The following is a 13289-nucleotide window of genomic DNA, read 5'->3' on the forward strand; positions in this document are numbered from 1 at the left end:
AAACGAATGAATTATGACGTAATCCCTAAAAGGACATAAAAAAGGCGAGGTAGTTCAATATGAATGTACCCGTTCATTCAGTGAGTATTTAAAGAATACAAGTCCTTAAAAGGTCATGTTATTTTCATCAAATGAGACACTGTCACGCCTTTGCATTATCAAAACAGTTTTTTCTTTTTACTTTGGATTGAACACACAAAACATTCGATTGACATGATATTCATACATATTGACACAATAAGATTTTTAAAAAGGCAGTTTAACCAAGCTACATCTTTTTGTCTATACTCCATGAAATACACTTTACAATGGCAATTAGACCTCTATTGGTGCAGCAGAGGTGCAAATGTTTTGGCCTCTTTTCACCTTTAAAACAAGCAGGCACTTTATTTTCTTTAATCACGATTGAATGCCAGCCTTGCTGCTTTATTTTACACTGACTGTCCCTGAAATGCTTTTCATTGGAGAGGTACCTCCATCTCAACTTGACAAAACAACTTCAAACCATTTTAGTTCAGTGATTCCCAACCACTGTGCCGAAGTGATTCAGTTGTCCTTTAAACTACTTCACTGCCATTGGCAGCGACAGAAGTCAAATATCCAATCGAACTGGGAGGTTTGGCAGTGAATGAGTTGGTGAGAAAAAGAGTTACTAATCGCAAACGTTTATCTGTGCCAGTAGGCTGGACTTATATGATTGGCGCTATAAGGGTTGGGAAACACTGCTTTATTGTGTAAAATGGATGGCAAAAACAAAGAAACATTCATAGAAATATGTTTCAACTTGAGAGCATGCATCTGTGTAAAGTGCAAAAGCATTTGCCGGTTGTTCAACATCTGCAGCAAATCACTAAAACAACCTGAAAAACAGTTGATTTCAACAATGGAACATTATTGCAGAAGTGATACACAAAACTTGGAAGGCAACACAACATAGACACAGAAGTCATTGATTATTACACATACTTTGAAGCTTGCATTGTTTGAAGTTGAGAAAATGTTAGTTTTGCTTGTTAGACCCCCCCCCCTCCTTCAGACTTCATGTTCCCCATCTTTGGCCATTGATTGAAAATAGGACCTCCGAGTTGGTTTAGTCCAGGCTATGTGCCGCAGTGCGTGACATAGTAGTCGTGCACGTACATCAGCACGGCGACCGGTTGGCCAATGATGAGCGATATCCAAACGGCTGCGTTGCCGTAGATGCCGTTCAGGAAGCGACCCACGAACCAAGCCAGGGGAACCTGGTGAGCACGAGGTAGAATGGTGAGATAACGCTTTTTTTTTTTTTTTAAACGATGTTAATTTTTGGGGTGAGGGGGGATTATCCCCAAAAGAGAAATTTGAGTTAACTTCTGATCCTATATGAGCTTGTTGCTAACCAACACAGCGGCACCTGACATGTTTTTCTTTGCCTTTTATATTTTCTTTCTCTACATTTCTTTTTTTTTTTTCTACTCAGTTCAAACGGCACTTTCAATATAGGTAAAATGACCCCCACCTCTGCATTTGAGCAAACAAACATAATTGCTGCCACTTTGTCTCACCTGAGCCATCATGCCCATAAAGGCCCAGAGTCGGAACATCTTCAAAGGGACGCTCACCAAATACTAAGGAGTACAACCCAATCCAAAAGAGTTAATACGAACAGGAAAAAATCCAACCGTGAAAGTTTTTGGTGATTACCTCGTGGAAGAACGCGGATAGCAGAAAAACGGCGCTTTGGGCCACCAGCTTGTTGACGCCTCTCCTCAGCATCGGCTTGTAGAAATGTCTACAAAATGGAGACTATGAGATGAGTGACATGTAGAGTAGACAGGTATTCCTAATGATGTGTCCGCTCACCTCAGACACCACTTGTGAACCGGGATGTTCCAGTTGGCCCAGAAGTAGGTGACGCTCTCAGAGTTCCTGCATAAATTACATTTTTGTGTACTTGCATGTACAGTACATGTGATCGGAAAAATTCACTGGCTGTCTTTAGTACCGACCACCAATCTCTGTAGAACTCTCTGTCCCCAAACTGTAGCAGCTCGGCCACAAAGTTCATGGACGAGTGGAAGAACCAATAGAAAAAGATTAACCAGATCAGATGGTTGGGGACCTGAGGAGGAGAATCGAGAAAGATAAGGAGATGAGAAGATGGGGTTGCCATGCGACGCATGGTTTGACCGGCCCGGAAATACATCGGCCGAATTCCCGATGGCCAGAACGTCCCCGCTTCTGAAATAACAATTACCCATGTAACCTTTTATAATTTCTGAACACACAGAATGATGCTAATAATTTCTCACAATTACCCCTAATTTTACAAAATAAGAAACAAATATCAATGTGTAACTCTTATTTCGATCAATCTCTGCAAGTGTTGATATTTTCAATTGAGCCCTCCCACAATGTCCTGTGTTGTCGGTGAGCTATTTTTAGAACAGGCTTGCGGTCCACATGTAGTCCTCGGTGATATATACTCTCCGGTGTCACACATCGCAACACCCACCGCCATTAATTCTCATCCTACCTGAGATGCAAAGTCATCTACAGCGCGTCCCAGAATACACGGTGACACTCACCGCCAACTTGAGAAGGCGCTCCACCATTCGAGAAAAGTCCATTTCCTATGAAAGACACAACTGTCATTAGAATCACACAACACAACATGTTTGACATGTGACTTCACTCATCCTCCATCCCACCTGGAAGGGCTTCATGGAGTTCTGTATGGTCGGAACCATCCACTGGGAGAGGATCATGAGTTAGCTTATTGAATTCACTTTTGTGTATGACTGCAGCAACATTACCTGCTGTATTAACCCCACCAGCAGTTGCATAAAGAACAGCTGTAAGGAGAATCAGACCACACATTTAAAACTAACCCAAAACAGCCCTTTGGTGGGTCATTCCAGGATTTCAAACATCACCATTTCGAAGAGCCTCCTCAGGAGGAAGCGTTTGCGTATCCGGGGCGAGCGCGGGAAGTTGAGCTGGTAGCAGAGCGTCGGCGCAAACACAAAGTAGTACATGTCTGAGGATAAACCAGGTTGAGGTGACTAATCCAGTATTTCAAAATGAGTCCCCCCAAAAATTTTGTCACCTCTGTGGGTGAGATTCCCAGGGTAGGAGACATTGCTGTGCACGGCTGAGCCATTGGACTGAGCCACAGATGGACCTGGAAATCACATACAGAGGGTACAAGTGAGCTTGAAGTTTAATACACATTGTCAAAATCCACACTCACTGAGCTGATGTCTCACAAGATTTGCTAACTACAAAGTGTAACGAGACTCACATGAATAAGAGCGAGTCAGTTTCCTGGCTTTGGCTTGTCTGATCTCCCGGCACCACCTGTTGGTGTCCTGGTAGGAATACAGCTTGAGGAACAACACCGTATAGATGCCCAAGGAGAGGATACCGCCAACTGACAAAAAAATGACATACACTGTAACAGATGAAATAAAAGACACAGTAAACGTTTACCTACCAGGGGTAACGGAGGTGACGGTGAGGACCGTCACAGAGGGAAAAATCAGCAGTGACGTCAAGTTGAATATATGAAGAATCAAGCCAGTTGTTTCTGACACTGTTCCCTAGAAAGCCACCCCCCCGCCAAAAAAAGCGATTAGAATGAAAATAATTTCATTGTAAAATCATTTGTGTATTCTATGAAAAAATGTTTCAATATGATGTAATACTTTAATACAAAAAATATTAGTATTCATAATTACAATATATTTATCCTAATGATAAAACTGCTAATCAAATGAAATAAATGTGGGGAAAAAAAAGCAGAGCAGTATCTCACCACAGCCAAACGTCTCTCCGTATACAAAGCTGCCAAAATGAACAGGTTGGATGCTGGAAAAACAGCACAGCAAAGGAGAGTGAGACAAAAAACGTGTGTGTGAACTTTGGCAGGAATACTTGACTTTATGACTGGAACAGCTCTTGTTCAAAACAGCTGCATGGACTTGACCCTAGAAGGACTCATCTAAAAACAACTTGTTGTATGGCTGAAATGAAAGTCATTACAAAAATAAAATAGCATAAAAATAATAAACGCCACTAAGTACCATTCTACAGTCTTGTCCCGTGTGTGTCGGTTATAAATAAACACAGTGTGCACCTTGGCCACAAGAGGGCAGTACAATGGAGACATTCCTAAACAACTGATTCCGTAAGATGCAGTTTTGCTTTATTTTTTAACATTATATTCCGGTGAGTATTGTTGTATTGTCATTATTGTCTGTTGGCATGCGTTGCAGCACAATTTGTTTTCAAACATCCGTCGCTTGAAGGGTTATAAGTACCACAAACATTGATGCTAGTTTTGTTAGCCTGTCTATTTTGTTTTGCACTGTGTGTTAGCATTAAGCTAGTGGATTTATGTTATGTGGTGTGCACGATTCTCTTTGTTTTACATTTCTAAGTATGTAATAATTACGATCTCCTGCTTGTCACTTGACACCATTTAGTGACTCGAAGGCTCTTGAAAAACTCATACATGGAAGCACCACTACGAATGAAAAAATTGTTGATATGAACTCAAAAACACGACTAAATTTGCTAATACAAAATCAAAAACTAATATTAGTGACACACAAATCAAAAACATTCAATTAAAACATGAATTAAATGACGATTAAAAAAAGGAATTCAATGATGAACTGTCATACCAATGATGAGGCAGGCGGCTGGCCAGCTGTAGGGGTCTTTCAAGAATAGTGACACCACCTGGATGGGGTCTACCAGGATGCCATACCTAAGGGAGACAACAACAGCTTGGGCTCAGACTGATTGCAGGCAACAAATGTGGGGAAAATATATCGGCGTAAACTCACTTTATTATATTCTCCAGGAAGAGGCGCGCATTACTCAAGACCTGAGAGAGTCAAAAATGATTTTTTTACAGTTTTATTTTCATGTTCTTTGCAGAGTGACCACAATCGGCCATCATGAAGGGGCGGGTGCTTATTGTGGTCTCGTTCAATAAAAAGGTTGAGGTGTGGCCGAGGCGCACTGTTGACAACCTATCTGATAAACGTTTATGGTGGCGCTTGTTTCTGCTTCAATAAAAAGGTTGAGGTGTGGCTGAGGGCGCACTGTTGACAATCTATCTGATAAACGTTTATGGTGGCGCTTGTTTCTGAGGAATAAGGTCTGAAGTTTGAGATAAAAAAAAAAAAAATTGGCATGCATGCCGCCACACGAACACACACGAACAAACAACTTAAACTAATGAAAGCTGAAGAAAAAGTCAATCCATACGATCCATTTCGAATCTTTTGGTTATCATTACACTTTGGTGGTAACATCACATACAAAAAAAGAAAAAAATATATATACAATATTGCAACAAATTCTATTTCATGTTCTATGATGACCATCACACTTCTGTGATGTAACAAAAACCGCTCTAGAAAAAGCAAAACAAGTCACAGTAAATCAGTTTTCTGCTTTGCACATTCCGCCGGTTGCCTACTTCATCAAGCTCTCATGCAACGTTTGTTGCTCTTTCTAAACGTACTGTCTGACTTATGTTTTAGTAACCTTTCGCAAGGACTGCAGCAGGCCATCGTGGTGTAACCCTGAATAAGATGGCAAGTGGCATGCGTTACCAACGAAGAAGAGTGACGTGTTACTATAGACATAAGGTGAGTAAACTAAATGGATGATGACTTGTCTGTCTTGTGGGACATGTTACTTGGATGATATGATGCAACTGTATACTCACCAACATGACAACACACCAGTTGAGGATTCCTCTGTAGTTACTGAAGCCACTAGCAGAGCTTAGAAGAGACTCCTGTTGTACATGGCAGCTGTGTGTGTGTTCATATATATTAAAAAATCATTATGACAAGATATTACATCCGGGGTATGCGAAAAATAAAGAGAGGGAAATTGTTGAGCAAACTTTTGTGCTCAAGGGCCACATTTGAGTTATAAAAAGAACAGATGGGCAGAGTCATTTGGAATGAAGTAAACTTGAAAAAAACAAAACAAAACGTGATTGTATAACTGGACCAATTATCAATTGAAATAATTAATAATTTGTTATTCACAATGAATGCATGAACAAATTATCTCATGAAAAAAATGGAATAAAAAGTAAGAAAAAAATCAGATTTGAAATGATCCCATTTTATGAAAAAAAAAAAAACCCAAACAAACAAGGAAAGCAGGACTATTTATAATGTAAATTGTTGGTCGACTGGTTTAAAGAATGAAGTTGGCGGTATGTGGCCCCTGGGCTAAATGTTGAAATTTAGTATGACAAATATTTCACGGAAAAAAAAAGTACATTTTCATTTTGCAACAACTGTGCATGTTTGTAACTTGCCCGTGGAGAATTGCATATCATTTTTTGGCTGTTATTCACCAATGATGTTTCGCAATACAGTACAACATCACGATATGCTTGTCGCAAAACATGGACACTCGACTTGTTATAAAGATGCAACAATTGAATCATTATATCTCGAGCATTCGTGGGTTATTTGGGGACATTTCAAGAGTTTACCTGAGGTTTTGTTTTTAGCAATGCATGACGGTTCCACACCTGTCCCCGCTATATCCAGGTAATCCTGCATTTTCCTCAACTCCAATTAATTTACACAATGACAAATTACAGATATGTATTGAGTAAAAGTGCAGATATGTGCAGTACGGATAGCAAATGGGAAGAGCGGTCAGTCAGGCTGAAAGTTTAGTAGTTTACTAGTTGAGTAGTGAGTTCTGTGCAAATCTAGTAAAGGATTGCACGATTGGAAAGTGGTGTCATGAAAGGTTACCTGAGTCCCTCGCTGATTTCGTCCACCGGACTCTTCGGCTTTTTCTGTTTATCGACGCGCTGTTGGCCCGGTTCTCTATCAACCTTTCCATTGCTATTAAGACGCCTGGCCGACTCGTCCGTCTTCTTACCGGGACACGGCGGTGGTTTGCTCCCGTTGGATTGCTGCTTCACGCCGCCAGAAATTGTCGTCCTCCTTTCGCGGGCTCCGGGCCCTCTCATTTCGGCTCGATCATTCATCCTACTTCACGCAGTGTTCACCTGCCACGACATGTCGGCCCGCCGATGTCCTTCGCTTGTCAGTGGCCCCCGCAGGAAACGCGTGACACGATTACCAGCGCAGAAGTTGGAGTGTCCGTGCGTAAGCTCGTAGGGGGTGTTTCATACTTACGCTATCAAGATCATGAGGCAATTAGCTGATGGGTTGCCAGATCTCATCTATCCCCCTCCCCGCTTCACAGAGCCTAATATCTCCCGGGTGCCGTCATCTTTCACATTTTAGTCACCGAATTACGAATCCAAATATTATTATTTCACACTGAAATCGTAAACGACGCTAATGAAAAAGGAATTCGACTTTTCTTCCTGATGACTTGGAGGCAATTATGAATATCACCACTAGATGTCAGTAAATCCTAAAACAATGTGGCAACAACAAGGCGTTTGTTGGATAAAATACCAACCTAAATATCAACATATTGTCGCGGATGTTCTCAAAATTATATATTTTTAATTAAAAGTAGCAGGAGATGTTCCTACAAAGAAAGGCGAATGCTTCCAAACTCACCAAATCTCAAAATTCGTTTACTTTCCACGAAGAACTACAAACAAGTTTGCATGAAGTGTCACGAGTTGTAAGCAGCCAATCGCCTTCGACATTTTAGTCACGGGCTCATTTTAACCAATGGTTAGCGCAGCGGTTTCTTTCGTCGACGTTGTCTCACAAGGAGAGTCAAATGTTAGAAGTTGTGGTCGACGATGTTTGTAAAAGCCTTTATTTAGCTTCTAAATAAGTTTGTGTGTGCACATGACACAACGCAGCTTCGTTTTGTAGTAAGAAGTTTTTGAAAGGAGATGAAAACGCTCAGGAGAAAGAAACTAAAAGGGGCGAATGTACCTGTCACTAGAGGTAAGTCGCGCAAAGCCTAGCAAGCAAATAATAAAGATACAATTTGGACACATTCAGCTTTTTTTCTCCAGCGACTCACGTTACAACGTTCCCATTCGTGGTTACACTTCAATTATGGCTTTCCTCCGTAAATTCACCCCTGCAAGTGTTGCCTGCGTGGCAGTATGTCATCATCTAACAGATGGTTGATATTTATCACAAAACAATGATTTTCATGAATAAAAATTTTTGGATTGGAATTTTTGGTTCTGCAACACCTGCACAGTCCCAATAAACACATTTTGTATGTCACTGTTCCTGTTCCAGAAGTGGACTGTGGGAGGAAACAGAAGATGACTGAGATCCACCAGGCATTATACAGGTAGAAAATTATTGCATTGTTGTTAAATTTCTCTAGTGCTGGGCCAAAAATGATTCCATGACAACTGGGGCACAGTTGTTGACATGCCTGAAAGTGACTCTTTATTTTCACCCAGCCAAGTAACTGTGGAGAAGAGTGCTGAACACAGACACTTCCTCATAAATAGGCAGAAAACATATACTACTACTTTACACTTAATGGGTAGACAAGCACCCATCCAGTTGTTTCTAGACAAGTCATTAAAAAGTTAATTTATATGTTTACCCTTCATTGCACAGCGATCCGGTGGACGTTGAGACCCTCAGGAGAGCCGCGGCCAGTAAGGGGGGACTGCTTTCAAATGAACTCCGCAGGAAAGTTTGGCCCAAACTGCTCAACATCAACGTATATGAGCTTCCTTATAAGCCCGGTTAGCGTCAAACTCAAGTATCGTACTTTCGAAAGGGATGAAATGTATAATCCAGGATATGTTGCAGGAAAAGATGGACGGGAGAACCACAAGGACTACAACCAGGTGGTCCTGGATGTCAGTAGATCCATGAAGCGCTTTCCAAAAGGTCCTTCTCCTGTACAGTTTTTGTGTGGTCTATACGGCACAGTAGACATTGACTTTTCAAGCGCTTATGTCACTTGTCTTCTCTGGCAGGTATGCCGTCTGCGGAGCGAGCCGTACTACAGGAGCAGCTGGTGGATATCATTTTGGAGGTTCTGAGGTGCAACCCGCAGCTCAGCTACTATCAGGGCTACCACGACGTGGCTGTCACGTTGCTACTGGTTGTCGGCGAGCGTATGGCTATCGCCATGCTGCATACATTATCCAAATATCATCTCAGGTAGCAAAAAGTATGAGTATTATTTTGTGACATTATTTAACTTCTTACTTAAAATGTTATTTCACCTAGTATTGCATTTGCGCTTGTGGGACTTTCTACATTTACTTTTTTGTATTCTAGCTTTTTTGGTGGAAAATATTGGGCTTTTTAAAAAATATCAGCAGTGTGCTGTCATGACATCTAGATGGCAGCAATGCCTAAGGGATGGAGTTCCTGTGGCAGGTGTTAGTTTGGAGTGGAACAGGACATAAAAACCTTCTGTCTGTGGTGTGATTCATTCATATCAATACACTTGTCGCTGTCTTGGCAGTCTCATACTCTGGGCTAATTTAGCGCACAAAAAAATACATATGTAAAATTCAGGATACACGGAGCTCTGTGATAGAAAGCACAACTGACTCTGTGAAGGAAACAAAGCATAGTGCATAAATCGAGGAAATATTTATTTTGAAAATATTTTTTGCATATTCATGAATTGAGGTTCCACTGTCTTACATTCCCCAATCAACATTTATTTCTGTTTGCAGGGACTTCATGGATCCGACAATGGATAGCACAAAGCACATTTTAAACTACCTGATGCCTATCTTGGAAGAAGTTGACAAAGAGCTGCATGACTTCATGATCAGGTACAAGTCTTTCCATCAATTTTATTTTGTTTTGCAAAATATTGTGAACGCTTTCAAGACTGCATGTCAAAGTGTTTAAAAGTCAAATTGAAAGAGAGAAACTGTCTTTCATATGATTTCATTGTTCATTTGCCTTTTTTTTAGCGTAAGCCTAACCTATAAGACCAAAACTTTTATGTAGAATAAAATTTATATTGTTAACTGTAGTACAGGTTAATTTACTGCTTTTGTTTGTTAAAAACATCTATGGGAAAGAAGATGAAAAAAATAATTGCATATTAAAATCAGGGTCATATTGAGTGGGGAAAGCATTTTCAAAATTGTTCAGTTCTATGTGAGAGACAGAGTTACCATGTCTGACTTAGGTGTTTTGATGTTGTCTATTAGAGCGGAGGTGGGCACCATCTTTGCCCTCTCCTGGCTCATCACGTGGTACGGACACGTCCTGTCTGAGTTCAAACACACTCTGAGACTCTACGACTTCTTCTTGGCCTCACACCCCATGATGCCCATCTATCTAGCTGCGACAGTAAGCAAACCACACACCCGGTCTTCCTGTGAAAGAGGAGATAAGAAATAATTTCATCCTTGCATCAATGCTATTTGAACGTGTTCTGTCCTTCTACCAGATCGTGTTGCACAGAGAGCAGGAAGTGAAGCAGACGGAATGTGACATGGCCATGCTGCACCACCTCCTCTCACGTATCCCCCAGGACCTCCCGTACGAACTCCTGATCAGCCAGTCCCAAGACCTGTTCCGCTGCTACCCTCCTGCCTTGCTGGCTAAGCGGCCTGCGCTACAATCTCGTAAAAGGTTCGGAGCACCCACCAACCAACTAAACATTTCACGCAAAGATCCTGCCAAAAGTGACCAAACAATTTTCCATCATCAGAGGTAGTATCAGAGCCGTAACAAACCGACCAAGGGGCGAGGAGCAATGTCATCTGGTGGCAGTTTTTCATTGGCTGTTGCTTCTAGGCGACGCGCAGTAAAAGGACCACAACTCCTCTGCGATTTTTCGACTTTCCTTCTTCTCGTTAATGGCCATGCTGTAATACCTAATGAATACATTCAAAATCATCCCAAAGGCTCATGTATTAAATTAATTGCATCATAGTTTTAGGAACGTCAAATGTAGCTTCAATAGTTTTCATTTTTTATTTCATTTAAATCAGGGGTCCCCAACCTTTTTTGCCCCACGGACCGGTTTATGTCAGACAATATTTTCAGGGACCGGCAATTAAGGTGTCGGAAATAGCAACAGTGCTACTGTGGCGATCTCAGAATATTCAGCCATAACTTTTATCCAGTTGTCTCGAACGTACTTTTAAGGCCGCTGTCATTTGATCTCCAGCAGTTTTTTTACTCATTTTGCGAGCTCTGGTGTTTTTTTTTTAAGTGGAATCGGTCACGTGACGGGGGAAAGCGTTGCTTGACGTGCGTCAAGCGTGACACAGACGGATGTAACGGAGAATCCGGTAATTTTTCAAAATAAAACATCTTTCGTATTCCGAAATAAAACGGAATTAAGGCAAGTTCTTTCTGTGCGGCCCGGTACCAAATGCCCTGCGGACCGGTACCGGTCCACGGACCGGCGGTTGGGGACCCCTGATTTAAATCATTTTAATAAAAATGTTTTGGCGTTTTAGTTTAGTTTGCTAAAATAACCTGGATCAGAACGGGAAGTCCTAGACTCATACAATTCTTGTTGTTCTCCAGCTTGTCCATAAGCACCTTCAAGGACTTTCAGCTTTCGACACTCCACCAAAGACCGGACACGGTTCTCCAGCGTCTCACCAAGGCTCAGGCCTCTGCCACTTCAAGAAAAGGTACTGATAGAGATATTCTGAGGGTCTCCGTATAATGGTGGCCCTTGTCTCATTTAGTCAGAGAGAAGGCCAATAAAAAAGTAAACAAATGTCGTAGAATGCCACAGCCAAATGGTGTGGTGTCATCACCGAACATTATCCAGACCTTAGGAGTAACCTTCAGCGGGGTTCAACAGTCTGGTCAAACAAAATCAGCAAAGCCCTAATATTTGATTGTCTTTAAAAGCTGAAATCGCAAATCTTGAAACGGAATTAGACTGATCCGCAGACTCTGTGATTTCCCCCAATCAGGAAGCGCACTGAAGCTGGCGCTGTTGCTGGACACAGAGGAGTAAATATTTATGATGAGTAGTTATAAAATTTGTCTCAAGTCATTCGTCACAATAACAATTATAAAGAGAAGATTTTACAACCACAACGCAGGTTATTTATTGACTTATTTATTTTCGTGGTGGTTTTTCTTGTCGGCTCGCGGAGTGTTGAAGTATTTACGTATTGGGTAAGATATTAAAAATCGTTACGTGTCTGCCTTGCTTAGGCAGTTTGTGTTCCATTTCACATGACATTCACATGCAAAGTACTTGGCTCAGCCTAACCTGGTGGTCGTGTTAATAAGAGTGGATGAAAAAAAAATAATCATATCTTTACGCTTCTGTGTCTCTACTTCTGGTGTTGTAATATTCCTCAAACCTTGAAAAAACAAACAAAAACAAAAAAATCCGCATAAAACCCTTCACCCTTGTCATCCTCCTCTTCTTCACCCTTGTTCTGTGCTCGCCGCAGCTCGCCACTCAGGCTTGGACGTGGCTTTACCCTACGACGGGGTCCAGCAAAGGGGTAAGGGGAGCAGGATGGTCAAGATGGCAGTGTGGGGGCTGTCGGCCACACTGGGGGCGGCCATTTTCGCCGTGGCCCAGACGGCCATGGAGTGGGCACCTGATGTGTTGCTGCAGCTCTTCTGATGGGCTTCTTCTTAGCCTCACTGCAAGGACTCGAACCTTGTATCTGAGGAGGACGTAGCTTACCGGGACAAGGTTTAAAGTACTGCCGTTGGCCATTACTTTGCCCTTTGGTTCTTTGTGTGATTTTTATATACCCTTTTCGGTCTTTTTTATCGTTTTTTTTTTTTTTTTTTTGTGCACTTGTGAGAATCTTGAAATATTAAGCAGAGTTGTGCCCAAACACGAACATTTACTTACTCAATATCCTAGTCTCATAGAAACATTATCATTCATTATCTGTAATGGTAACAAAAAGAATTAGAAATTTTTATTTATTCCTCAGAAATAAAGTAGCCTGTCAGAGGACTGTAGAGGACTACAATTGTTTTATACCAGAAAGGGAAATATTAATAATACGTGTGTGTGTGTGTGTGTGTGTGTGTGTGTGTGTGTGTGTGTGTGTGTGTGTTAGCAATGTAGCGATTTTTTTTTTTTTTTTAATGTCTGCTCCATGTACGGACGTCTTTGCCCCTGAAATATTCATCAGCTTTTACGACCGCGTGCCCGCTGCATTTGTTTGCTAAGCACAGCCTCGACCTCACTTGTTTTTGCCCTTTTGGTCAGGCTAAACGTTGCCCAATAATGTGTACGACAGTTTTTGTATAGTACTTATTGATTTTCATGCGCCAGGTTTAGTGCCAGTTGGATGCTCCGATGACTGGTGCTTTACACCAGGGGTCCCCAACCGCCGGTCCGCGGACCGGTACCGGTCCGAGGGGCAT

General features: G+C 41.7%; 2 protein-coding genes across 7 annotated transcripts in view; one reads left to right on the top strand and one right to left on the bottom strand.

Annotated features, from left to right (window-relative positions):
- Positions 1-13289, top strand: part of LOC109512016 (TBC1 domain family member 20) — a 65476-nt gene that overhangs the window by 5631 nt on the left and 46556 nt on the right. For 4 of the 6 annotated variants that reach the window (XR_002167443.1, XM_019863476.1, XM_019863477.1 and 1 more), the window contains exons 1-9: positions 7693-7913; positions 8220-8274; positions 8553-8683; positions 8751-8831; positions 8921-9107; positions 9635-9736; positions 10124-10265; positions 10366-10550; positions 11457-11566. Coding sequence is in view for 5 of the 6 variants with exons in the window: in XM_019863476.1 (XP_019719035.1) it covers positions 7859-7913; positions 8220-8274; positions 8553-8683; positions 8751-8831; positions 8921-9107; positions 9635-9736; positions 10124-10265; positions 10366-10550; positions 11457-11566 (1048 nt within the window). In the remaining variant the exon portion in view is untranslated. Of the gene's footprint in view, positions 1-5537; positions 5646-7692; positions 7914-8219; positions 8275-8552; positions 8684-8750; positions 8832-8920; positions 9108-9634; positions 9737-10123; positions 10266-10365; positions 10551-11456; positions 11567-12349; positions 13230-13289 lie in introns of those variants that run through there. The other 2 variants (XM_019863474.1, XM_019863473.1) reach the window with 2 other exon arrangements.
- On the bottom strand, positions 204-7369 carry dgat1a (diacylglycerol O-acyltransferase 1a). Its single transcript, XM_019863464.1, has 17 exons — positions 6786-7369; positions 5726-5813; positions 4833-4873; positions 4668-4753; positions 3797-3849; positions 3476-3581; positions 3284-3412; positions 3089-3163; positions 2916-3019; positions 2796-2834; positions 2691-2732; positions 2568-2612; positions 1989-2101; positions 1843-1908; positions 1684-1771; positions 1545-1607; positions 204-1241 (listed from the first exon to the last, which is right to left on the bottom strand). Exons 1-17 carry the CDS (start codon positions 7022-7024, stop codon positions 1101-1103), a joined length of 1518 nt encoding a protein of 505 aa, XP_019719023.1. The 5' UTR covers positions 7025-7369; the 3' UTR covers positions 204-1100.

Source organism: Hippocampus comes, unplaced genomic scaffold (assembly GCF_001891065.2).
Source record: "Hippocampus comes isolate QL1 unplaced genomic scaffold, H_comes_QL1_v1.1 scaffold91, whole genome shotgun sequence".
Classification (NCBI taxonomy): domain Eukaryota; kingdom Metazoa; phylum Chordata; class Actinopteri; order Syngnathiformes; family Syngnathidae; genus Hippocampus; species Hippocampus comes.